General features: G+C 22.5%; 3 protein-coding genes across 15 annotated transcripts in view; 1 reads left to right on the top strand and 2 right to left on the bottom strand.

The window, feature by feature from the left end:
• Positions 1-93: 93 nt before the first annotated feature.
• Positions 94-4,395, bottom strand: Atac3 (Ada2a-containing complex component 3). Of its 4 annotated transcripts, none has more exons than XM_003697844.4 (8): positions 4,255-4,395; positions 3,759-3,861; positions 3,523-3,681; positions 3,238-3,435; positions 2,802-3,135; positions 2,433-2,708; positions 2,073-2,359; positions 94-1,984 (listed from the first exon to the last, which is right to left on the bottom strand). In XM_003697844.4, exons 2-8 carry the CDS (start codon positions 3,819-3,821, stop codon positions 1,727-1,729), a joined length of 1,575 nt encoding a protein of 524 aa, XP_003697892.1. In that variant the 5' UTR covers positions 3,822-3,861; positions 4,255-4,395; the 3' UTR covers positions 94-1,726. The 4 variants fall into 4 exon arrangements, with proteins under 4 accessions (XP_003697892.1, XP_086767536.1, XP_086767535.1 ...); XM_086911410.1 differs by having other exon boundaries at positions 3,523-3,692; positions 4,255-4,354; XM_086911409.1 differs by lacking the exon at positions 4,255-4,395 and adding an exon at positions 4,063-4,200 and having other exon boundaries at positions 3,759-3,972.
• On the top strand, positions 4,222-21,978 carry LOC100863979 (Na[+]-dependent inorganic phosphate cotransporter). 6 transcript variants are annotated; one of them, XM_086911414.1, is made up of 10 exons: positions 4,222-4,362; positions 7,408-8,560; positions 9,675-9,838; positions 10,562-10,789; positions 10,861-10,945; positions 11,086-11,191; positions 11,304-11,565; positions 11,895-12,269; positions 12,884-12,998; positions 21,716-21,978. In XM_086911414.1, exons 2-10 carry the CDS (start codon positions 8,551-8,553, stop codon positions 21,739-21,741), a joined length of 1,371 nt encoding a protein of 456 aa, XP_086767540.1. In that variant the 5' UTR covers positions 4,222-4,362; positions 7,408-8,550; the 3' UTR covers positions 21,742-21,978. The 6 variants fall into 6 exon arrangements, with proteins under 6 accessions (XP_086767540.1, XP_086767542.1, XP_086767543.1 ...); XM_086911416.1 differs by lacking the exon at positions 21,716-21,978 and adding an exon at positions 13,205-13,327; XM_086911417.1 differs by lacking the exon at positions 21,716-21,978 and having other exon boundaries at positions 11,895-12,042; positions 12,241-12,269; positions 12,884-13,166.
• Positions 14,286-27,273, bottom strand: part of LOC100867628 (uncharacterized) — an 82,847-nt gene continuing 69,859 nt past the window's right edge. The window contains exons 2-14 of one of the 5 annotated variants that reach the window (XM_086911406.1): positions 25,933-26,152; positions 25,485-25,646; positions 25,214-25,411; positions 24,771-24,890; positions 24,139-24,195; positions 22,830-22,941; positions 22,625-22,748; positions 22,364-22,499; positions 21,818-21,874; positions 20,729-20,854; positions 20,392-20,645; positions 20,128-20,315; positions 14,286-19,898 (exon numbers count right to left, since the gene is read on the bottom strand). In XM_086911406.1, coding sequence (XP_086767532.1) covers positions 19,598-19,898; positions 20,128-20,315; positions 20,392-20,645; positions 20,729-20,854; positions 21,818-21,874; positions 22,364-22,499; positions 22,625-22,748; positions 22,830-22,941; positions 24,139-24,195; positions 24,771-24,890; positions 25,214-25,411; positions 25,485-25,646; positions 25,933-25,951 — 1,854 coding nt within the window. In that variant the 5' untranslated portion in view covers positions 25,952-26,152 and the 3' untranslated portion in view covers positions 14,286-19,597. Of the gene's footprint in view, positions 19,899-20,127; positions 20,316-20,391; positions 20,646-20,728; positions 20,855-21,817; positions 21,875-22,363; positions 22,500-22,624; positions 22,749-22,829; positions 22,942-24,138; positions 24,196-24,770; positions 24,891-25,213; positions 25,412-25,484; positions 25,647-25,932; positions 26,629-27,273 lie in introns of those variants that run through there. The other 4 variants (XM_012492458.3, XM_012492460.3, XM_012492459.3 and 1 more) reach the window with 4 other exon arrangements.

Raw genomic sequence — 27,273 nt, 5'->3', positions numbered from 1 at the left:
CATTTTTCATATTGTTAAAAAAATTATTACATCTTATAAAATCATTTTTACATTATATTTAGCATTAAATGGCAGAACAATACAAATAACTCGTGAAATATAAAATGTTTATTTTCGAATGAAAATTTTGAGTTAACAATTTCTATTATCATTATTGTGTAAAACGTTTTGTGTTTATTTATGTATAAACGTTTATATTTACAACATATATTACTAAAAAAATCTTAATAGTATTATTTTATTGGGTTTAATAATATTTGACACTTATTAATTCTCTTTCATATATTATTATACACTCTATTATTTGTACCTGAGTGAACTACTTTCTTTCTGTCTGCTGTACATAATATTCTTTTCGTCGCTTATTTATAATATTCTATTTGCTATTTTTTAAACTAGAAATTTTAATTATTTTGAATTTTATTTGAATATAGCACCATGCTGATTGTTGGATAAAAAAATGATATTATAATTTTGAATTATATTTAAACTGAACTCAATGTTTTATCTTATTAGAAATTATTAAGAAAATACTTGGAATGAAATCTTATTTATATGAAAATATACAAAGTGACAACAATAGTTATCAAAATAATGCATAAATCTATTTGTTAACTAAACTTTATTTTATATAATTAAAAATTAATTTTTTTGAATTATTTGCTTTCCACATTTTATATTTCTAACGAATTGTTCATAAAAAAATAATTACTTTCATTTAAGCCATAAAAATTTAATATATTTAATAAATCAAACTACAAACTCTAATTTATATATTCAAGCAATATATATGATAAATATTTCTGTTTATTAAACGTTATTAATTCTTTATTTTAAAAAATATTAATTAAGAAATATCTATTATTTCAAATTTTATTCTATATAAATTTTTAATTTTTATAGAAATCGTCTAATTATTTTTTATATAGTTTTAACGACATTATGATATAATCATTTTGTAATTATTATGCAATTTTACAATATATATAAAAATTCACTATATACAAAATAGATTATATATAACGCATTTTTTTATATTATTTATTATTTAATTTTTATATTATTTTCTTTTTTCGATATTGCTTAAAAAGAAAAATTATTTAATTTCAAAAATAAAAAAAATATTTACTTATATTTTATGTAATAAAAATAATTGAAATAATAAATATCTCTATTTCATGAATATGATAAATTTTTAATTTAATTAATATAAAAGATTATTTTGAAAATAATAATTATCAATTTTTTATGTGAAAGATTATGTGGAAAGCAAATTAATATTTTATATATATCTACATTTATTTTTAAAAAATATTTGTTTATTGCATAAATCATACTCAATCGCACATATGCACACACACATACACACTGTATGCAGCTTTTAGAAAGCATACATACATTAAATATAGGATTGTGCCCTGTTAAACAAATAACTCAATTTTTCTGATATAAATCAAGAGTATTAATAATATGCAGTTAATGAATTTTGTAGATTTGTAAAATAATCTATACATAAGTAAGCAGTTAGTAATGAAATCTCGCATAAATACCATTATAATGCTTTGAGATGAGATAATGATGAAAGAAAATATATTAAAATAAAGTACAATTTTTTAAATATTGAGCTCTTTTACAAAGCTGAAAAGCTAAAGAAGATTTTTTTTGTAGAAAAGCAGGGCTGTTTGAAAAATGAAGCTTAATTCACAAAATGTATATTTATATAAAATCACTTAGATACTCTTTGCGCTGTGATATTTTTAAGTTGTTGTTTATATATTTCAGCCTCTTCTTCTTTTTTTTGAAGCCGCTTACGATATTCAGCTGCTTGTCTTCGTGCTTCTGCTAATTGTCTATTCAATAGGGCAATATCCATAACTGGTTCATTATTATGTGTTGTATCATCTTCAGTAATTTCTTCTATATCATCATCTAATTGTAAAATTATTGGTTCTGTCATTTTTGCAGGAGAATTAATGATCTTATTCTGTTAAAATCATTAAATATTAATATATTAAAAATAAGAAACATGCATTAATTTTAATATTTTTAATTATTCATGTTTGATTTTATACCTCTGATGAAGATATTATGTTTTTAGATAGATTAGATTGTGTAAGTGTTGATACAGGCGTCGTAGTAGAAATAGAAGAAATGAACAATTTTCCAGCTTTATTATCTACAGAAGATCTTTTCAATATATTAGGTCCTCTGGATGTAAGAGTAGGTGTATTTTGACTTAAAATTTGATCTGCTCTAATTGCTATCACTTTTCTAGGAGTCCCTTTTTTTCCAGCTACATGAAGTCGTTTCATTCCTATTGAAGAATTTCTTGTTAAGTTTAGGGCAAGTTTACCTGCTTCTGTAAAAATAAATAAATAATAGATATCGATAAATATAAACGGCAAATTATATCTCATTAAAATATTTTATACCAGTTAAAACGACTGTCCTTCCACTTTCCATAGCATTTTCAACAATAGATGATTCATTATCCACAGGTATCATTGTGATTCCATGTGCTTCTAATAATCTAAATTGTTTGTTTACTCCTCCAATAGCTGTAATATCTTTACGCTTTTTAGTGTTATTAATATTATTCACATCAGTTATTTCATCTACACTTTCTATTTCTTTTTCTCGCTCAACATCAACATTTGTTCCAACATGAATTTGTTGAAAGATCATTCGTGGTTTTTTTCCTACTTGCACTGAATATTCAATAAAAGATAATTTAATAAAAGATTAATCAATTTTTAATATAAAAATTAAAAAATTAATGATTCAAATATAAAATAATGCACCTTGTGTAACTTTTCTTCTTGGTTGTGATTCTTGTTGTGGAAGTTCAAATTTTTGTTGTTCTTCTCTTTCAGCTTCTAATTGTATTAAATTATGGGTTGCTACTTCAAGTTCTGCTGAATTTGCTTGATTTTGTTGATGTGCTCTAATACCTACAATTTCTCTTTCTTGTTGTAATATGTCTACCAAATCTAATCTATCATGTTCTAATGCAAGACTAATAGGTGTTTTGTCAAATTTACTAGTTGCATTTGCATCTGCTCCATGTTCTAATAAAACATGCATTACTTCTACATGTTCCCTTTCTACTGCCCAATGTAAAGGTGTCATTTTTAACTGTAATCAATTTTTTTTTATTATTTATATTATAAGATGATAAAATTATATAATTATTTATATTATAGATAAAATTTATTTATATAATTTTATTTTAATTACCATATCTCTACTATCAACATCTGCACCATAATTAAGAAGTAATTGTGTCATCTGATGGTGACCTTCATATGCAGCCATATGTAAAGGTGTTCTATCCACCTTTGTTCTTGCATCTCTTGAAATTCCTGCTCTAAGTAAAACTTCTGCAGTTTCTGTATGATTATTTTGCGCAGCAAAATGTAATGCGCTTGTACCCAACTATTAAATGATAATATTATTATGAATATTATTATAAATATTATTATAAATAAATATAAAATTATTGATTATAATAAAAACATATACCCAATCTGTAGTAAATGGTGCTCCTCTGCACATTAGATCACGAACGGTATCAGTGTCTCCAAATTTTGCACTAAAAAGTAATTGCTTTCCTAATTCCACTATTGATAAGGCATCTTGAGAACGTGCTCGATGAGATACATCACAGGAAAGAATTTCAACCTATGAAGTATCTATAGATAAATCAATGTGTCTGAAGAATGAAACATAAAATACAGTCATAAAAAAATTGTACATACAGGAATAAGGGTGTCTGAATCCAGACCCTCAATATCATTAGTGCAAATACTTTCAGCTTGCATTTTTGTATATTCAACTCAATCCCCTTCTTTTTGATGCACACTAAAATCAAATGATCCATAATAATTGATATCATTGGACTTGTTTAAAAATAAAAAGGGCTAGCTGTGACCATTCCACTTTTCACTCAGTAATTCGTCAGTGTTGTTCGACCTTGAAGTACCGGGATCGAAAGTAGGTCGCAAAATTAAAATTTAAAATTTAATTCAATAGAATTAACACGATTTATTCGTTTTTGCCTACTTGTTCAGAAATGTAGCTGTATATTTTTCAAAATTTTCTTCAGTACAGGATGTTTTTATTTTGCCATTTCAGATTGTGAGGAACTTCCTGTTCCTGTTCATTAAACGGAAGTCCCATGCCATAGGCCCCGTGTTTTGTGCCCAAAAGCGATTCAAGTTAATTGAAAATAACATTGAAGGAAGATATACTTACGACCAATACATTATTCTTGCTTTTTAGCAATTTTTCCAACAATTTTCGGATGCACACACTCACTTTGAGGAATTGTTCCTCCCCTCAGCCTTCTCGATTTACTGCTTGGTAAAGTTTTATGAAAATGGCGACACCTTGGCGCCATTCCTAATATAATTTTATCATTACTGTGAACAATTTTTGATATCGATGCAGATGTATTTCTGTAATTAAAAGTTTTTTTTTATGTTAAATTTTTATTATTTTTATTACATTTTAATTGCTTTATTTGAAATAATACTGGATAGTAGCTAAATATGTTAAATAACAAAGTATATTACAGCGCCACATTGTGGAACATGTGGAAATCATATTATATTAAAGGTTAGGTATATTAAATTCTAGTAAGATTAGGTTACATTATAAAATTTTTCTCATGTGTTTAGAATATATTTAATTAATTTAAGTTAATATACGTAAAAAAAAAATAATAGTTTCATATTTGTTAGAATTTTTAACATTTATTAATATATATATATATATTTATATATATATATATATAAGTTGTGTCAAATTAAAATGTTAGATTAAAAAAAATAAAATGATTTGTAATGAACAAATATTTATATAATATAATATTTATATGTATATTTTACATATATGAATCAGTATGAATTCTATATATGAATTTTTTCTATTTTTAAATTTTCGCATATAATTAAAATATATAAAAATTGTATAAATTAGGTTGTTTTAAAAATGATAATTTTTTATTCTTTATCTAAAATTATATTTTTTTGGCCTTTATAATTTGTAATTTTTATGTTTTTTATCCATTTATTTTTCTTTTTATATTTTTACTTCATATTCTGGTTCTTTTCTTTTGTTTTTTTTTAAAAACGAATTTAATATCACAAAGCAGTAATATGTAATAATGAATCCATAAATAAATTATAGACTAAATACTTCATTTTATAGAAAATTTTTTTATAGAATTTTTTAAATAAGAGATAAGATACAGAAAAGATCTAATATTTAATTTTTTTGTTGTTTTGAAAATATAAGGTTGAAATGAAAAAATTTCAATATAAAATTATGAATAAGAAATAAAAAAATTTTATTGAAGAATATTTTCTCGATGTATATAATATATTATATTTTATATATAATTATATTTATATTTATATTATATTTAAAGAATTATAAATAAATAGTAATGGAATGATGATTTTATACGTCCTTGACATATATTCTAAAGCCAAGAATGTAACATTTACATTTTTTACACAAAAATTCAGATATAGTTTTAAAAAAGAAATGATGAAAATTTATTCGATTGTTATCCTGTATTACATCTGTAATTGTAATGCGTGCCAAAAGTATAATATAGATAAAAGAAGTAATAAAAAAGAAGGTAGAGATAGTAATAATGCTCAATTCTTATTCTATCTTATCCAGCTTGTGAAGAGATGTCTTTGATACTCAATAGATGGCATTGTAATAAATTCTTATTTTATTCCTGGTTTTTTACTATTATTTTCTCTTATGTATATTTGCACTGCAAAATTTATATATGCTTTTTTTCTCGCTTTTGTTATTCTTTCGTCATCTTTTGTTATTTTTCTCTCCTTTGTCTCTCTTGAATTTCATTATTTAATAAATATACGAATAATAAACAATTAATTTATTTATTATAAAGAACAAAATTATAAATAAAATTTATAAATGTAATGGTGAAAACAAAGTTTCAAATGCATATAATTATATTCAAAAATAAATCACATATTAATGAAAAATTAGTGAAAAACTTGTTGACATATAAATAATGTCAGTTCCTACATGACCATTAATAAGTAATTATTTACAAGAATTTCATTAAAAATTAATTCATTAAAAGTAATTTCATTAAAGTCGATATATAAAATTTTTCTGAAGTTTTAGTCTCAAAATAATAGCTTAAAAGTGCTAAAATTTTCAGAAAATATGTAATTAATGAATTTTTTACGTGATGTGCTTAAAATAGTGGACTTTCTCGCAATGTTGTTTTTCTTACTTATAACTTCGAATATCTCTTTATATATTTTGGTATATTAGTAACAAATCGAGGTTTTGTAATTCAAACACAAGATGGTGCTGATCAAAATTTTTCAATCGTTATCTAACTTATCGATTGAATTAATTCTAAAAATCAAAGGAAAGAATACAGAAGTACATAAATAGATTGAGTATTAAATTAAAAACTATTTAAGCAAGGATGTATAATAGTATAAAGAAGAATAATAATAAAAATAAAAATAAATTTTGACATTTATGTAAGTACTTATATGTATATATATGTATATATAATATTTATATATAATTATATATTTCATATATAAATTATTTTTTTTATGTCGTATTGATTAATCAATACTTAATATTTCATATATATAAATCAATATTTAATATTTAATTCGTAACTCAATATCGTCTTTCAAAGATTAATATTCTTTTTAAATTTCTTTTTAATTACCAAGTTATAGTTTTATAAAAAAATGCTTATGAAACATTTGAGACAGCTAAACTTTGAATGCACTAAATAAACTTTGAAAACACTCTAATGATATAAACGTATTTTATATACTAGTTGATATTCATTTAAATAAGGTAAGAAATGTTTTTAACATTAATATGAAAAATAATTTTTCTATTACTGTTTATTAATTTTTATTAATAATTATTATCAATTCTTATCATTAATTTATTCAATTATATTTTAATTATATTTTAATTATTAATTTATGATTGATTATAGTTTTAATTATTAATTCTTGTAAAAATAATTCGATAATATTTTTTTGAATAAAAATATTTTTTTAAAATTAAATTAAATCAAATGAAAATCTTTTTCAAATTTTTATTATTATTCATTTATAATATTTATTTCTGACACGAATAATACATAAATGTAAGAATTATCACTCAATATATATAATATATATCTATAAATCTTTGTTATCATGTTTACAATTCTAATAATATAGTTGCATGTAATATATAGTATTATATTGAAAATTAATTATCTTAATATTAATTATAAGTTTTATCATTTTTTTTATCTTTATTGTTTTTTTCTGTTAAAAACATATAAAGTTTAAATATTTATATTAATTTCTTTTTTATTTTTGCTTATAGAAATTGGCCTCTTAAAAGAAAAAATCAATACATTATGGCCTGTAAATTCTGATCTAAATGTAGCAAAGATGATGGCTTGTCTCGAAAAAAAAAAAAAAAAAAAAGAAAAAGAAAAAGAAAAAAAATATAAGAAAAATAAAAAATACAAAAATTGCATCGAAAGATTCATTTTTTAAAAAATTTATTTCATTGTGATTTGCACGAATGTATGACCGTGTATTTGAGAAAGCATGGGAAGTATTTATTAATTATCAATAACTTACCGATTAATTACAGATTAATTAAGATCTGGAAATGAATGTTATTAGAATAATAATTTTTTATAGTTTCAATCAAATTTTATTTATTATTTCAATCAAGAATATAACATTATCGATTAATAATTATAATTCTAATAATTTATAATTTTTGGAAGATGTATTTGTAAGAATTAATTGATCAAATTAATTAATTAAATTAAAATTTTTACGAGAGAGAATTTAATCTAGTTAATTTATATTCGAAAGGATATATCATCGAATAATATATGATATATGGTAATAATAGAACGATCGACAAATAATAGATACGGAGTCTTTCAATCAGTCAAAGAAAGAGAGAATCTTGGATTTGAAGAAAAGGAACGTAGCTGCAGTGTAATTATTGTTATCACGAGTAATATTTCAATAATAGAAGAGAAATATAGGGAAATTTCTCGAGATATGTAACGTAAATCATAATTGAAGTGCAGTCTCGCAATATCGCTCTGCAATTCTGATTGAATAACACACACTCATGAATGCGCAAAACATTGGACAAAATCTGTCAATGGACTGATGTCTCTGTAATTTGTAACGCGAGGCTTTTACATCAAAATCAATGAGATTAGAATTATTAGAAATATTCTCACGGGCAATGGTATATCTTGACCCTCGCCTCGAAATATCGTTTTAATATTTTTCGTTTCGTCATTTTACGACTAATATACATACACGTTTCATTTTCTATTGACATGTAATGGTGACATACATAATACAGGTGAATGATAAATTACAAACAATCTCAAAGATTTTTTAAGGATTACGAATTTGAATTTTGAAAAACGTAGAAAACGGTGAATTGTATTCATTTGTGAAAGTGGTTATCGTTGCAAGGAGGATTCAGATGGCTGAAAGTGAGTAAATTTTGTTAAGAGTCACGAATCATAAATTAAATAATGTCGAATAATTGAACGACGCGAAGTTTGACGAATATGATTAATTGAAATTGCACGCTGCACAATGTAAATTATCGTTTATAAATATTCGGATAGTTTGATTAATTTGCAGTAATGATATTTTAATTTTATCAAAATGTAAAAATTGACAATTAAACTAACTAATATTTATAAATTTAATAATATTTTTATTTTTTAAAATTACATTATGGAATAATTTCATGAGATGATTTCATGACAAGACAAGTTACTAATAGATTTCTTATCTAAAAAGAAAAAATTGAGAGAATTTTATTAGAATATTGACTCAGAATCAATGACTTTCTTGAAAAATAAGAATTTTCCTTTTTGTTATGTATTTTATGAATTAATTGTTATACAAATTACTATTAATTTTGTCATACAAACTACTGTCATACACAAATTATATATATGTATATATATATATAATCGAATATTCTTAAATATTAGTATAAATGTATGTAGTAAAGAATAATTGATTTATTTCTTTTAATTCTTCAATTTCTCTGAGATAATCCGTTTATTTTCTTCTCATTTTTTTTTTTCATAAATTAATCGTGAAACGTTAAATTAAAAATATGAGATAGATTCAAATATTGATATCATTTGATATCATACATAAATTTTTCGATCCTTTTTTTAATCCTTGACATTGATTGTAGCAAGAAAAAATTAAAAATATTATTAAGTTAAAAATTCATTATTATCTTATCGTTCATTTTTAGATTATAGTTTAATTATTATTGGTGAATATATTGCATTTTTTTTTTTTTTTTTGGATCATATATAATAATTGGATAACAAATAGTATCACCATTTTTAACTCGTGCTAAATTCTCTATTTAAACATTATAGAATAAAATATAGGAAGTCTTATTATCGTTCAATAAATGATATTACATTTGTGTACATTTTATTTCAAATATCTTATGTTATTTTCCATTTATCATTATGTTGTGCATAAGAATAATTTTTAAATAATAATTCATAATAACATAAATAATAAAATTTGTTAAGGAACTTATTATGTTTAAAATTAAATATCTTCAAGGAAAAGAACTGTTAACATGCCGGTCTGTGCTTTGGTATCTCGTTTTTTGTGGTTTCGTCATCAATTATATGTTGAGATTAAACTTGCATTTGACAATTGTGTCAATGGTAATACCTCCTGCAACAGAAAGTAACGATGCGAATATTTCAATTTTGGAGTATAAAGTAAGTATATTTTTATATTTTTCTGTATTAACGTATGATTAATAAAAATATTTCAACATTATTTTATAGAATTCATCTAATTTAAATATTTTGATTTGAATAAAAATTTGTGCACATATAAAGCATAGTGGAGGAATGCTTATATGAAGAAATTTTTCTTGTTAATGGAAAATCTTTTTGAAGAAATCAAATCAATTTTCAAAAATTTTCAATTTTTATATTTTGGATACAATTTTGCATGAAAATTTTTTTTATAAAATGAGCAATAAATAATAAAGAAGAGCACTAAATTCTGAACCCTTTGTAATTTAAAATTTTGCTTTATCTTGTATAATTGCATCAAAATTAAATTTAAGAAATTATCATTAACAATTCAATAATAAATTAAAAAATGAAAATATTTTAGTGAGCTATATACTTTATATTTTCAATATTCAATATTTTATATATATTAAAATATTTATTAAATTGGAATATTGGAATATAGCTATTTATATTATATATATTTTTCATATTCTAACATTGCATACAAACATAATAATATCAAACTATAGTTTTTTTTAACATTCTTTTCATGTGAAAATATATTCATGAAAACATGGAATTCTTTTTTTTATTTTATTTATTAATGTTTGTAAATAATTATAAATGTAATAAGTATGAATTATCATATTACATTATATATTATTATATTGTACAGCAAAAACTTAATTTTGCTTTCAGGATCGATTTGCATGGAACGAAAACGAACAGAATTTAGCTTTGGGATCTTATTTCTGGTTACATTGGACAACGCAAATTCCTGGTGGGTTTTTAGCAAGACGTTACGGTACGAAAATTGTTTTTGGAATGGGAAATTTGTTGCCAGCGATTATTGGCTTCATCATCCCGATTGCAACATATCAGCTTTATGTTCTTGTGTTTCTACGACTTCTTCAAGGTTTTTTCGCAGTGAGTAAATACAAATAATAAATGGAATATATTTTGAAAGAATATTTGGAACTATTGGAAGATTTATTTAGGGTGTTGTGTGGCCTTCTATGCACAATATGACTGCCAAATGGATTCCTCCAAACGAGAGAAGCAGATTTGTTAGTTCTTACTTGGGTAAAGTACTTGGAATAATTTTATTATTATATTTATTTAATATATGTTACTGTTTATCGATAAATTTTTGAAAAATTTTGAAAGAAAGATTTGAGAAATGACAAAATAATAATACGATTTCTAAATATTTCATGTTTTAGGTGGTTCCGTAGGTGCTGCTATCACTTATCCACTTTGCGCAATTATTATTAGCGGACTCAATTGGGGTGCTACTTTTCACATAACATCATTAATCGGTGTTATTTGGTAATTATTTTATTTTAATTGAAATATTTATGATAAATACGATGAAAATATATATTGTTAAATAATATTTATTACAAAAAACAATTTTCAATGTGAAAAAATAATTTGCAAGGTATTTCTTCTGGTACTTTTTCGCGTTTGACACACCTCAGCAACATCCTCGAATATCCGACGAAGAGAAAAAATATATTTTAGACAGCATTGCCGATTCGGTTGACGAGGAGGTGAAAAAAATACCTTGGAAATCTATATTAACATCGATTCCAGTTTGGGTTGTAATAATTTCTCAAACTGGTGGAGGATGGGCTCTCTTCACCTTGTTAACTCACGTCCCAACTTACTTCAGCGTCATTCATGGATGGAATATTACCATGGTACACAGATATCTTGTCAATTTCCAAATTAAAATCACTTTCCTTAAAATTCATTTTCTGAATGCTTGAATTAATGTAATATTTCCTAATGAAACATTCTTGATGATTAAATTGTAAATATGTATATATTTATAGAAAATTTAAAATTTGTACAAAAATCTGTAGAAATAGTGCCCGTAGTAAAATACAACGTGCGTATTACGATTTAAACGGAACAGATCTTTGTTTCAATTTTATGATTACGTTCGTAAAATTTTAAATTTATAACAGATATCCACAGTTTAGATATTTCTATAAGAAAAGAGTAATTAATATAAATTCAATTGCAGACTGGTATTATTTCTGGAGCACCACATTTATTGAGAATGCTTTTCTCATATTATTATTCGGTCTTCAGTGATTGGCTCATAACTAACAAGAAAATGAGCGTAACTAATACTAGAAAATTGGCTGTATTTGTGTCTCTTGGAATGCAAGGTATTTTTGTCTGCCTGTTAAGTTTTTGCGGATATTATCCAATACTTGCAGCCATTTTCATGACATCGGGAGTTGCTGTTAATGGTGCACTTTCCGCTGGTACTTTAGCAACTCTCGTGGACTTAAGTCCAAATTTTGCTAGTATTAATCTTGGTTTCTCTGGGATGATAATATTGAGCCTTGCATTTGTTCCACCAGTTGTAACCGGTTTTTTGACAGTCGATAAAGTAAGTATGATTATTTATATTGATTAACTTACTTAAAGACATTAGAAAATTTATTAATCATTATCATTATATATTATCATTCATATCTTATAATCTGTCATTAAATATTTTTTTTCTTTAACAAAATCACATTTCTGAATAATCAGATTGTTAACCAATTACTCTCTTATGCTTCACGAATATAATCCTTCTTTCTTTTATTTTTTAAAAAAACATTAATTTATCCATTTAATTTTAAAACATTTAAACAACAAAACATTATTTTGTTATTTGAAAGTCTTAAGAATAATATTAATCCACGAGAGTCTCAAATCTTTCTTAAAAATGCTTACAAGTATCATTTTCTTTTTACAAATGTTATTTTATTTGTAATGTATAAAATATTTGTCATTTGATTTTTAATTTATTAAAAATGATTAAAATATAAGTTGATATCGCACTTAGGTTACAGGTGAAATTGAAGAGAATTAAAAATCAGTGCTAAATGATAAAATGATATCATTTTTAAATTTTCTTATAATATATATATATATATATAAGAAACGTTATTTCTTGCTAGAAATAAAATTTATTCAAAAGATAATTTATATTAATTTATACATATATTTTCCCAGCAAACCGTATTGCAATGGCAAAAAGTTTTTCTTATAAGTGGTGGTGCTTCTGTGCTTGGAACCATTGTATTTTTACTGTTTGGAACGGCAGAAGAGCAGCCATGGAATAAATATGGTAAGTCAACTAATAAGAACGATCATGAAATGCAGAAATTGATAGCAATGCCGATTATAAAATATGAAGATGAAAATATCTTGAAAGATGAAAAAGTTAGAGATAAATAATGAAAAATAGAAATATACATAAACGAAAGAAAAAAAAAAAACGAATAAAACAGAATAAAATATATTTGATTAATAACGTTTACCTCGATTTTACAGTTGGTTGAAAGAATTTTTATCAGAAGAAAGATCTGAAGGTAAAAAGAAAATATATTGTTTAAAAACTTCATATTTCTCAATTTTTAAAAGTTTCAAAAATAAAATAATCTATGAAGTAATAAATTATATTGTTTTTCTTCAATTTGAAATATCATAATGAAATTATAATTTCATTAAATATATATAAGAAAATATATAATATTTTACTTAGATGAATTATATTATTTATATAAAATTATATATTTTATTTAGATAAATTTATGTCGGCATTAAATATGAAACAATATAATTATTTATGTGTACTTTAGTGGATAATCAAGTATTAGAAATCAAGTATAAAAATATATTATTTCGAAAGATTAATATTTTATTGTTAACATAAAAATTATACATGTATATTGCACATAAATCGAGATCTTTAATATAAAAATTAGACTAAAATATGTAAGAACAAAGAAAAAAAGATAAATAGCGATTGATAATATAAAATATAATTGTTGAATAATACGATATAAAATAATTTAATTAAATGACAAAATTCGTAAAATTATTACATTTATTATTTGTTCTATATATCTAATTAAATGTAGATAAAAAAAAAATAAAAAAATAGAAGAAATTGTATTTTGATAAAAATAGATAATTAAAATGAACACTTAGAATCAAATTTTTCTAAAATTCTCAATTATTCAATTAAATGAAATTAATTTGATTCTAAGTGCTTTAAATATTAAAATTCCATGATAAATTATCTAAACTACTTGATCATGGATTTATTGTAATAAATGCAAAAGCAATAATTATTAATATATAAAATATATCATTAGTCATAAATATAAATTATTATTCGTTCATATTATCATTCTATTCTAATTCGATTCTATGTTGTAAATAATTGAGAATAAACAATTTATTATTATCTATAGTATAATAAAACAATTAGTCGTTGCAAATTCAAACGAGTTATTTTCCAAGTTATTTATCAAAATATTGAATCAAAAATACTGAAATCAATTCTAATTGAATTGCGATAATTATAAACCAATATTAATTGGACATGAGATATGGTAATAAACATAGGAACAATGGACCTCTATTTATTGAAACGATTTTACGACAATGAAATACCACAGACTTCTTACATGAAACTTATACAACAAGAATTTTTCATTCATCTAAACAAAAGTATTCATCTAATTTCAAACATTACATACATAATTTTTCCAGCATTGTATTGCAAAGGAATACAAATTTATATAACGTGTTTATCAAATATTTATATAAATTTTTTTTAAAAAATTTGATTTATCATCTTTAATATATTTTTCTCAATTATTTTATTATTATATGTAAATATAATAAAATATTGAGTAAAAATTTTCTTCTAAATCATATCAAATAGAAAAAAGATAAAAAAAATACAAAAAAATCTCATAAAGAATATCATTAATAAAACTAAAAGTGAAATATATATATAATTTGATAAACACGTTATATATATATATATGTGTGTGTGTATTTATTCTTGTAAAATTGTCGTTTTTGAGAGAAAAAAGATAATTTATATTAAATAAACGCAAAATATCTCTTAATAAACGAAAATATTACAATGACATTAAATGGTTCTTTGCTTCCAGACTTTGCTTTTTACTACTTATATATTCAATTTCTTTCTAATAAGATTTCAGCGATATTTCCCTCTCTTTCTCTTTAAGTTTTATTATTAATTCCTTAACGATCTATCTCGTAACAGAATCAAATTCTACAGAACTGATTTATTTTATATTATGGCTATCTCTCTTTTACTTCTTTTACTTCACGCAGAAAAGCCCAGATATTATCACAGTTTCTTTTCCGCGGTGAAGTAACTTATAATTAGACACAACACTTTGCTTTCTTTTCCCCTGTAGATATTACAATTCTAAACGAAACTGCGTTATTCATTATGGGAGAAACCAGAATATTTTCCAATAATCGGAAACATAGAGAAAGAATCGATTTTATCTTGAAATTATAAAATTTCATTACTTGTAATCCAAGTAATAGTTAAATATTTTATCTAAACTGATTTACAATTAAGCTTTAATAAGCCATTTTATTATATTTGCTCGCAGTTTAAATGCATGTTGATTATAAATAGGTTAATATTGGGAAAAATCTTATCACGAAAATATTTTGGTAGCACCCATTTTGTTGACAATATATTTTGTTGTTCACACAAGCAATAAACTTAAATTGAAATATCAAGATCTTAATTAAAAACATTGATGATTAATTTTGACGATCGGAAGACTATTTAAAATACAAGTTTGAAGCATAATTTCTTTCTTTTTTTTTTTTTTCTTTTTCATTTCTTTAAACTCTTCTCGCTATGTAATAGAATAAAATTCAAGTATTCCCAATATTTTCAACCCTTAACAGTTAACTATTAAGGGTTGTTATTAGAATCCTCGTTGAATTTTTATCAAATTTTAAGCATTCTATGTGTACCCAAAATATTTAACACTATATATCAAGATCGATATAACAATTTAAACGAAAGAAGGTTTAAAAAGAAAGTTTAAAGTAAGAAAAAAAAAAAAATTGCACAAAAATATTATAAAATTTACATGATAACCCATTTAAGATTCCAAAAAGTTAAATTGGAATTTTTCTTTGGAACGGGTTTGAAATTAACGAGAAAAAAAAATACTTCTTATAACGTCGAGACGAGATGCTAATATGCATAAAAATCATTCGTTTGAACGAATAAAAATCGAAATCCATTGCGATTGTATGTTCATTATGGATACTAATATACATAATAAATTTGTTGTTTAACCCTCGTAGTCCGATAGATAAGTCACTTTTGATTTTCAGTTTCGATTTAATTGACAATAAAGTTAATTACATTACGAGAAATTGAATAATTAATCGATTGATCGGATCATCGTTGATCCAATCTTTTTTTGATTCATCTTATCGAAACCGTGCTTCGAAGGTTAAATATAAATTAAGTGGACGAAGTGATTATATGCTATATATGTATGCGTATACAATAATTTGCCACTTAAAGTTTATATTATAAATAGACGGAAAAAAACACAATAGTGCGACTAGCGTTGAAAGCGCGTAATACTAACTTAAATATATGTAAATACATACAATAGTTTGGAAGCTCGAAGCTTGAAAGCCCCGCTTAAACAAAGTTTTTAACAAAGTTTTTCGTTCGTTTCGTACATAATTATTTAGGCCTTAGGAATCTGTTATCGTCAGGTAAATCGAATTTAAAGTTTCACCACGTGATATAATTTACGATTTGTATATATATATATATTAAATATTTTAAATAATTGTATATCTATACGTATTTGCATATATTTATAATAATATGTGTGTATATATATATATTCATTTATTTATGATAGTTACTCTTTATATTTCATAGAACTTTTTTTTAAAAATGTGCTTCTACGCAACAAGTGATTCTTTTCATTGATTAAATTGATCTGAGGTTCTATATTATTATTAATGATTTTTTTTTCTACTCGTCTTTTATTTTATTTTATTTTATTTTTTTTTTTTTCTTCTATTTTTGCACGATATCGTATGATCTTTATGTTTGAAACATAATATAAAATAAGATTTTTAAAAGTAAAATATACAGATATTGTAATATTTTGTAAAACGATGATCACGTCTTGAATAATTAGATTGCTTAATTTGTAATGAATAAATAAATAAATAGAGACGTTTGATCAATGACTATGTGCCTAATGCTAAGAATTGAAGATTTTGTCGTTATCAACGATACATGTGTATGTACTTAAGTGTAATCTAGTACTACATATTCCATTCTTTAGATTTATGCTCAAGTAAAATGTCATTTAAATATAAAATTCTCATTATGCTACCCTGTGCTTTAGAATCTATAAAGATATTGAAATGCGAAGAAGTTACATTTGATGTTGTTAACAAAGCTTACATATATTATCAATTTTTTTTTTTTAAAAACGATTTTCAAATATTCACGCTTATTTCACAGAATTTTCAAAGAGGCAGTAGAATTCAATGATGTTGGTCTGTCGTGCAAATAAAGAGAATATTAATCTAAAAGAAAAACGAATAAAACATTCTCAAAAGAAAAGATTCAGATTTCTCCCTAAACGATATAGTATTCAATAAATTAAATTTTTGAAGAGTAATGATAAAATTAAATTCCTTGATTTAAAAGAAAAATATATTATCCATTCGTTTATCTTTCAGAAAAATTTCTCTTATTTCTGCACTAGCCAAATATATTGAACACATTGGCACTTTAACTAATGTTAATTACTTGTACAATTTAAATATATTTGGTGTATACATCATCGTCCAAATGTTTAATAGCACTTACTGAAATTAGACTAAAAATTGAAACTATCAAGTTCAAAATATTTTATTTTTATACAATGTTAAAGAGATATTTAATCAATAAATAATAAAAATTCATTTTAAACAATTTAAATAACAATTTAATATAAATATAATTGTTTCAATAGCTATAACAGGTATATTATAGCTATTAAATAGCTACTTAAGCTATATTATAACTTTGAAACGATATTGTTCTAAACTATATTATCTATCTCTGAAATATATTTGAAAAATATGAATATAGATTTAATTTATCCAGTAAATTATAATATAAAAAAGATATATGTGATGAGAAGATACATACATAACATATTAGTTTTTTCTTATTGGAACATGAACCGATTTATCTTTATGGACAATAAGATTCTTTCAGGCCACACTAACAAAACTACCAAAAAAAGGAATGAAGTTAAATTTGCAAAGTGAAATAGGAACAATGTATATTCACAACCATCTGTAGCGAATTATTTGAAAATATTATTTGAAAATATATAAAAATTATATATATGATAAATGAATATACATAAAATATATTAAATCACATGAAGATATTAATTTAAATATATTAAAAAAGAAATAAGCTATAAAATAAGCTATAAAGTTTAAACAATTATAAAAAAATTTTAACAAATTAGATTGAAAAAAATTAATTGTGTTAAAGCTATTATTAAAATGATTTTTACTTTGATTAAATTTTTATATATATAGTTATTATATATACTTTTAAATGCGATTAAACTTTTGGACGTAATTACTTATTTATATTTCTTTCATTGAATTCGAAAATTGTGAATATATTTATTACACGCCCCATAGATAAAATGGACAGATTTGTTTGAAACGGTGATATATTCTGGCAAACATGTAATATTTATTAGGATAATTTTTTTTAACGATAATTTGATCGTATTTAAATAAATACTGCCAAACGTACTTTAATTTCAGGTATCGTATTCTAAATCTAAATTATTTTGCTGGTCTACGTATATCGAGGCTTTATTTAAAGCTTTGTGTAATTCTTGTATCTACTTTATTTCGGATCCTGTCCGCTAATATTTAATATTCAAGAGCCTCATTATTATAATTATTTTTAAATTACACAACTATTGCAAACGTATGATTTTTTAATCATACAAAACTTTTTTATTATGTTAAGATTTAATAAAAAAGTTTTATATGTGTTCAAAAGAACGAAAATGGCACCAGTCTTAAAATCACTGAACCGCTTTCGTTTAATATATTAATTTCTTGATATTGTACTTAAATAATAAAATGACAATAGATGAGATAAAAAGTACAAAATATATGAATAATTCTATAAAATCATATATCATTATATCATTATTATTTCGTAAAACCATATCAAATTGATATTCTAAAATATTTCTAAAATTAGGAAATGAACTAAGTGTAGCAAATCGATGTGTAAATATTAGATTATCAAATAATATCGAAAAACATTTAGAAATAGAAATTGTAAATTCTTCAAATATTCATGTTAAAATAAATTTTAAAAATGGATTATATTTCTACTAGCCAGATTTATTTCTGAGCAATTCGGAGAAATTATTTGGAATTATTTTTGATACCTATTACTAAAAAAAGTCATTTGTATCATACTAACTATTCCCTTAATTAATTATTAATAAATGCATTGGTGCATTTTACTTTCTGATTTCTACGTATTTGATTACGATCATATATATGTTTTGATCACGATGTTATTTTTTTTTTTTGATTGTAAAATATATGATCTGTATCACATTAAATGCAATTCGAAATATAAAAACAAAAAAAAGTTATTATTTGTTAAATAATCATGAATTATGCAACTTGTGCGTATACACATTATATTGAGTACGCCAATTGAAACTACGATTGTTCTAATCAATGAATATAGTTGGTCCATCTTATATTTAAAAAATAAGGTGAAATATTTTTACTAAATATTGCTAAAATACTATGTCAAATGAAATAAAACGAACATTAGAAATAATATTACACATTAGTAGGTGGATCCATAGCACAAATGATAGATTTCATTACACTAGCAGCAGCTAAAGACGCGTAAGGTTGCCATTCTTTTATGCGGGAACCATCTTTATAATCAGAAATACCTCGAATAACGGCAAAACTTTCACGACAATTACCCAAAATACTTTCAACCACAGCATCCATTTCTGTATCAAATGCAAGAGATCCAAAACGAGCTGCAAATTTCTGTCTCAGTTGATCATCACGTGCAATGTATCTACCAGATGCTACAGGTGCTAAATGAATTCGTGGACAACCATTTATTCTGAAACATCGAATTATTTTTATAACGATAAATATACGATAAATATGAAAAAAGTTATTAAAAATTCATCAAATCTTTAAAATTAAAAAAATTATCTGATCAATAATATTAGAAACATAATAATAAAATATAAACAAATTATGTAACTTATCTATATAAAATCTATATTTTATCGATAACTGACGAATAAGTTTATAAAAAAAAATATATATTTAATAATAATAATAACCTTTTATATATCGCATCTGAAGGTGCAGTAGGATGTGCAACTTCAATAACATCTCTTTCACCAATAGCCATGTACAATTTATCAGATTCTGGTGGAGGTGATTTAAAATCATGCTCTGTTTGATTAGTCAAAATATCTAAACCTTCTTTCAGATATGTTTGCCAAGGAGGATTTGACTCATTTTCTGACTAGAATTGTCAAGATAATAATTATTCTAAATCTTTACCCTAATCTTTATTTTAATTCAAAAGTGTAACAACTTACCTGGTGTTTAAGATTAGCAGCAATTTCTTGAAGGCATAAATTTGATGGACAATATTCTTTGGTTTCAAAATGATAATCACCATTTTCATTTGTCTTTGCACTTTCACAATAAACATAGATATATTTATTATTTAGAGGAGTAGGATAAGATATAACCACATCACCAAGTCGTACATGTTTATTATAATCTGTATAATGTGGTACACCTCCTCCAATTCCAATTAAGAAAACAAAATCAACCTTTTGAAACGTACCTAAGAAAAATATAAAATATTTGGATAAGCAATTATAAGATTCATTTATCAATTAAAAATAAATCAAAAAACTTAAATACTACCTAATAATCTGGTAGTTGTATTTCCTGCTGCAGTCATTGCTTCTCTTGTATGACCTACAGTTGGTAGTTTTGTGCATACAATTCTATGTGCACCAATATTGCCTAATGTGTAAACATTTGATTCACCTATAACAAAAATAATCTTATCTTATATCAAATGAATCTTCTATTATTAATTTTGAAATTTGTGTATAATACATGTGCTTTGTGCTACTATTAAAAGATTGGCACTGAATTTGTGTGTTCTATGTGACTAGATTAATTAAAAATAATTCATTCCAACAGATGCAATTATATAAAATTATCATTTTCATTAATTTCATTTATACACATTTTTTTTTTTAATAAAAAGTAATGATTATTGAAATGTATTAATATTTCGTAAATAATTTAATATTTCTTTCAATATTTATTTAATTTATAAGTTTTAATACTTAATTAATCAATATGTGTGTATGTATAAGTATATAATAATATTTAAGAATACATAATATTGTATTAACATAATATTCAATATTAAATTGAGTCAATTATATTATACATAATAGTAATAAATAATAAAATAATAAATAAAAAAATAATTAAAAATTTCATTCTTAAAATATTAAAATATTAAATATTAATTAATATAATATAAATTATTTATTTAAAAAATAAAAATAACAATTATAACAAATTATTATCAATCTTAAATAAGAAAGAAAGAAATAAAAACAATATATCTTTCACACAAACAAAAAACAACACAAACAGATATATGAATAAAGGATATAATTTGTGATAATGTTAAACCATGCCCATTTAATGTGTATGATAAATTTAACTTAATTTGCTAATATTGCTGAAAGAATAAATATTTAAAGATAAAGACATAATACATAAGATTACATTTTGAATGAATTCCATTACAACATAAAAATATATTGTTTCTGCCATGGATAAAATAATATTTTAATAAAAAAGTCTATTAGTATACATTTTTCACAGCACAGTGGCTCTGCGACGTTTCTTGAATTGGCAAGCAATTGGCAAGCTATAACGTTAAACGACATTGAAAGAAAAGAGAAACTATATTACAAACTACTTTACCAAAACGACATGTCACTCGCGGTACTCCATCTGTTGCATCAGGTGAGCTTGCTGTACCTAAAGTTTCATGCGTAGTAAAATATATATACACAATATGTTTTGTACTTTTACCGTCATTTTATGTATAATTATATAAACAATTATATAAAATTATATAAACAGTTTTTTGTTTGAATTCAATATGAATACAAAATAATAAAATTTAAAATTGCACAATTATATTTGAAGTTTATATTTGAAGTAAATATTCATATTATTTAAATTGAATAAAAAATAAATTCAAAATTCAAAATTAAATAAAAATTAAGTTTAATGTATATTAATTTCAAAAAAAAAGAATTTCAAGAAACGTACAAAAATTTAATTATAGAATCTATTTTAATATGAAAATTTATTTGTTCATTTGTAAGATAGAAAACATAATATTTATAACAAATTAACATACCTGATATACATTTTATATTCCTTTTATTATATAATTTATGAAAATTAATTGATAAAAGCAATATAAAGAATAATTATATCATAAATAAAATAAAATCTTACCAACAGTAGTATAACGGACAAATGTTTCTTTGTTTTCAATCATTGAATCAACTGCCAACTTTTCACAATATTGTGCAGTAATAATTGCTATAGTAGGTTGTTTTGCATTTGCCATTGTTGGCATTTGTTTTACAACCTAAAAGATAACAATAATTTTTTATGTTTAATATCCCATAATTATTACAAATAATTTAAAATAGATCATTAATTGATATATATCTATTTATCACAAAGCAATAAAAATATTCGAATAAAATTTACTTGAACTTGTGTGTCTTGATGTACAACTCTGGTAAAAGCTCCATGTTCCATTGCTTTAACTACACCTTTCTCTTGCAATTCTTTTAATTTTATTTCAACAGCAGAAGGATCCCAACCATGTTCTCTATAATAATTACATATATACTGAAATATTGATTCTTTAATGTAAAAATAATTAATCAATTTTTTATAATAAAAATCTTACTTTGCTATGTCAATTACTGTTATTGGATTTGGATAAGCAGATTCAATAAGTTCAAGTACTTTTTCTAATGTCAGTTCAACCACTTGACCAATAACTGTTTCATCTGTTGATACTATTAAACAGATAAATTAAATATTATTTAATCTTTTAAATATATTATATGATTCTGGAAAATATATATAAATATAAATTTTTATTGAAAAATAAATTGTGTGTAATTATTTTTTAGAATATTTAATAAATAAAATAAACTACAGTCTGTGTATTTATGTATGCTAAACATGTGTCTAACATATTACATGTATATGGTGAAAAGCTACTTGAAACTTAAAATAAGAATATAATTTATACTACTAACACCTTTTATAGAATTGCTGACATAGAAATTAAGTCTAAAAATTTTATATGGCAATAAGTGATCATGAGTACAAGGTGAATGCTTTTTATGGATATGTCAGTGTTAAACTAAATAACAAAATAGAAATTATAAAATGTCATACAATTAAATTAATATATATATATATTAAAATAAATTTTGTGAAATATAATTTAAATTATATTTTCCTATAAATAATACTTTAAATTTAATAATTTATATTATTTTCAAATATTTAGTTTTCTTTTATCATTTAATTTTTTTCTAATTTATTTTACACTATATTAAAAGTTTGAATTAAACAAAATAAAAATATTATTGCATTCATAATCATGCATTTATATTATATAATACACTCCAAAAGTAAGACATACATATATTATCTAATATTCAATGAGATAAATAAATATGAGAATTTTTCTTTTTAAATAATTTATAAATTTAAGAAAAAAGTAAAAAGAATGAATTGAAATGATTGAAAATTGTGACTTTCATTGTTGATTAAAATAAAATAAAGATTAAAATGTATCATAAGTGTTTTAATATTGGATTAATGCAAAAACTAACAAAAACATTGTGTTAAGCCAATGTTGTTATGGTAACTACTTCATTGCATGAAGCAATAGAATATATATTTACCGGTCAATATAAGAATGAAAGAATTTTTTTATATTTAATTGAATTATTTTTTATCATGTATTATATATTATCTATATTTTTAAAAATATATTTTTCTACATTATTAACAAAATATATCAATGAATCAAATAAAATTATAATAAAATTAGGTAAATAAAAAAATTCCATAAAAGTTTTTTTCACGTTTGACCGGCAAATATCCATTTGTTATTATATTTTATATAATAGTCTGCATATAAAATATTAATAAACATAAATCGCAATAAAATATGCAATTTTTTCATTGTCTCCAACCTGATTTCCAATTAATTTTCTTATATGGAAGTGTGAACAGTATATGACCAGTATCAGCTGTGAATAACAGAGATTAAAAATAACATTTTTATTTCATATGAATGAATATATTACATGTGTATAAAATGTACACAAGTAACATGAGCAACTCAAATGTTAAGTGTACATTTCCTTCAGTTTCAGTTGTAATGTATACTTGAGATACACTGCTCCAATATCTTTTAATAAAGACCATTTAGTTCAATGAATCTAATCAAATAAATCTTGATGTTATCTCTACTTAAAAAGTTAAAAGTTATTTTATATGTTTTTATTAACAGAAAAAAATATTATGAGAAATAAATAATAGAAAATTGAATATTCAAATTTATAAATCTATATTTGAAAATAATTTTTTAAAGCAAAAATAGTTAATATATTTATAAATAATGATATATGTATAAGATATAATATTTTTAGCTATAAAACTATCATTTGTTATATATATAAAAGAATATATAATCAAATCATATATAGAAGAAAATATTACATATATTATATATTATATATATATATATATATATATATATATATATATATTAACAATTTGTATAATGTTTTAATAAAATAAAAATGAATAATATTATACTTACATGGTCTAGTTGGAAGATTAATTGGTTCTTCAAGTTGTTTCAATTCTACTTCTATCTTTTTAATAGTAGAATACTTATGCAACATTAACTTCATTATTTTCTTTATAAATCCAACATAATCTGTAACAAAACCATATAATTTGCTGAAATTATGTTATAATTTATAATTAAGTAATTATAAATTATATGTTATAATTATTAAAAAAAATTCTTTTAAAATAGCAACATGGAATATAATGTGTAATACTTTAAAGATTAATATTAATATATATATTACTTTAAAGATTAAAATTATCTTATATCCATACATTATAATAAATCAATATTCTATAATTAAACTTAATAGTTTAATTATAAAAAATTATTTTTAATTATAAAGTATATCTATGCTTATAGATTATTATTATACATAACAATTTCAATAAATTTAAAATAATCTTTACCTCTTGGAAATTCCTTGGGGCTAACTAATTCCCTAAAGAATTCTTGTGCCACACTGGGATGTTCTATCTCTGAAAGTGTATCTACAAACCAAAACTGAAGAGTTCTGGATTCTTGTGTATGTTTTCCACTTTGAGCACTCACTAAGAATACTCTGAATTGTAAGCAAAGATGTGCTGGATGAACTTCTCCATTTGTTACTATAAAAATTTTGATATTTTTTTTATATTAATATTATTTCAATGTACTAAATAATTATAAAATTTTATGTACCAGTAATTGCTTGTTTATTAATAACTATTCCTTTATGATCTCCTCCAGCAACATGAACATTATTCTCATTTCCATTTTCTGTTGGTGGTTCTAAAGTCTGCCTTTCTATTATAATAGTTGTAGAATTTGCAGTTTTAGATTTCGGAGTCATGACAATGTGTTCTAATAAATGAAAGAAAAAAAATTAATCAATTGATATAAATTAACAATTATATATAAAAAATAAATAAATAAATAATAGAATTATAACAATTATTTATTATTCTATTTAAAACATATTTAAAAATCAATTTAAATTCTATAAATATAAAAATTGTTAACAGCTGTTTTTATCACATACTCTAATTATACATTATTGCGTAAAAAATAATTCATTATATTAAATCGTAAAATTAAATTTTATGTTTAAATAAATTTATCATTAAAAAAATTCATTTTATATACTCACCTGTCTTTTTATCATCCATCTTAGATATTTTTTACTTTATCTTTTATCTTCAATTTTTAAGTAATTTTTTTATTGCATTAAGTAAATAATAGATAACAAGAGGAACATTTAACAAAACTAATCTGCTTGAACTCGTCCGTCCAACAACAACTATCGTTCTCTACTGCTCGACTTTTTAATCGCCTTCGTATTCGTTACTGTCCCACCACAGTACTTGCGCCTGTCAAAACGAAATATATAACCTCTTTATTCTTTCTAGTCAACCTTTCCTGGATATAATAAAAGTATATCTTTAAAAGGTAATGCATAATAGAAAAAATGCACAAAGTTCATTAGCACAAGAATTAGGCGGTGCTAAGTGATCGACTTGAATACTCATCGAAACAGTTATCGATCGAATTGGTACGATACATGCCACCGCCCTACGCCATACTTATATTTAAGTATGACACAAATTTCAATATGTCATTTGTTTTTTTAAGTATAAATGGTATATATTATAGCTGTTATGATGTCCTATTTACATTCAATAAGCATCACAATCATATATTACATATATGTATATGTATTTCTATTTATTATATAAAAAATTCTATTATTAATATCATTCATTAAAAATACACTACAATCAATACTATCTAGTAAATAAAAATAACATAAATAAATATAACTTAATAAAAAATAACTTCCTTTATAATACAATATTTTGTTAATAATTATTTTTTATAATTATAATTATTACAATTTTTGAATCATAAATCTTAGTATATTAATATATAGACAATTTAATCTCAATTTATTTATATTTTTTATATATTTATATTTATTAAATAATATTAAATATAATATTTGAAAATAATTAATTATATAAAATAATTGTAAATAATTATAATATTTCATATCGTATAAGAAAATATTTAAATATATTAAATTTAATATTAATAGAAAATTTATAAAAATAAATTATGTTAAATTAATAATAGAAAAATATTATTTTATAAATTATGATACATTCACAATATCACTGTAATAAATTTGAAAGATATATATTAAATCTTAAGAATCATGCTTTACGAACGATCAGAACGCTATCTCAGTTCTTTACAAATATCATAAGTTGGTCAGCTTGTTGCTGTTTTTATGTATCTAGTAAAAAAATTTGAATAAGAATTGTGGAATTAATTTCATAAAATTTATCAATCATACGTATAAAATTAAATATACAATTTTTATCAGTATATATCTAAAAATTAATTTATTTAATATCAATTAATTTATTTTATTTAAATATTTGAAAATATTACTTATTAATGTACAATTAATTATACAATTATTAACTTA

Source organism: Apis florea, unplaced genomic scaffold (assembly GCF_048593485.1).
Source record: "Apis florea isolate Af1SG1 unplaced genomic scaffold, ASM4859348v1 contig_32_pilon, whole genome shotgun sequence".
NCBI classification, from domain to species: domain Eukaryota; kingdom Metazoa; phylum Arthropoda; class Insecta; order Hymenoptera; family Apidae; genus Apis; species Apis florea.
This window is presented reverse-complemented; position numbering and strand designations above follow the sequence as displayed.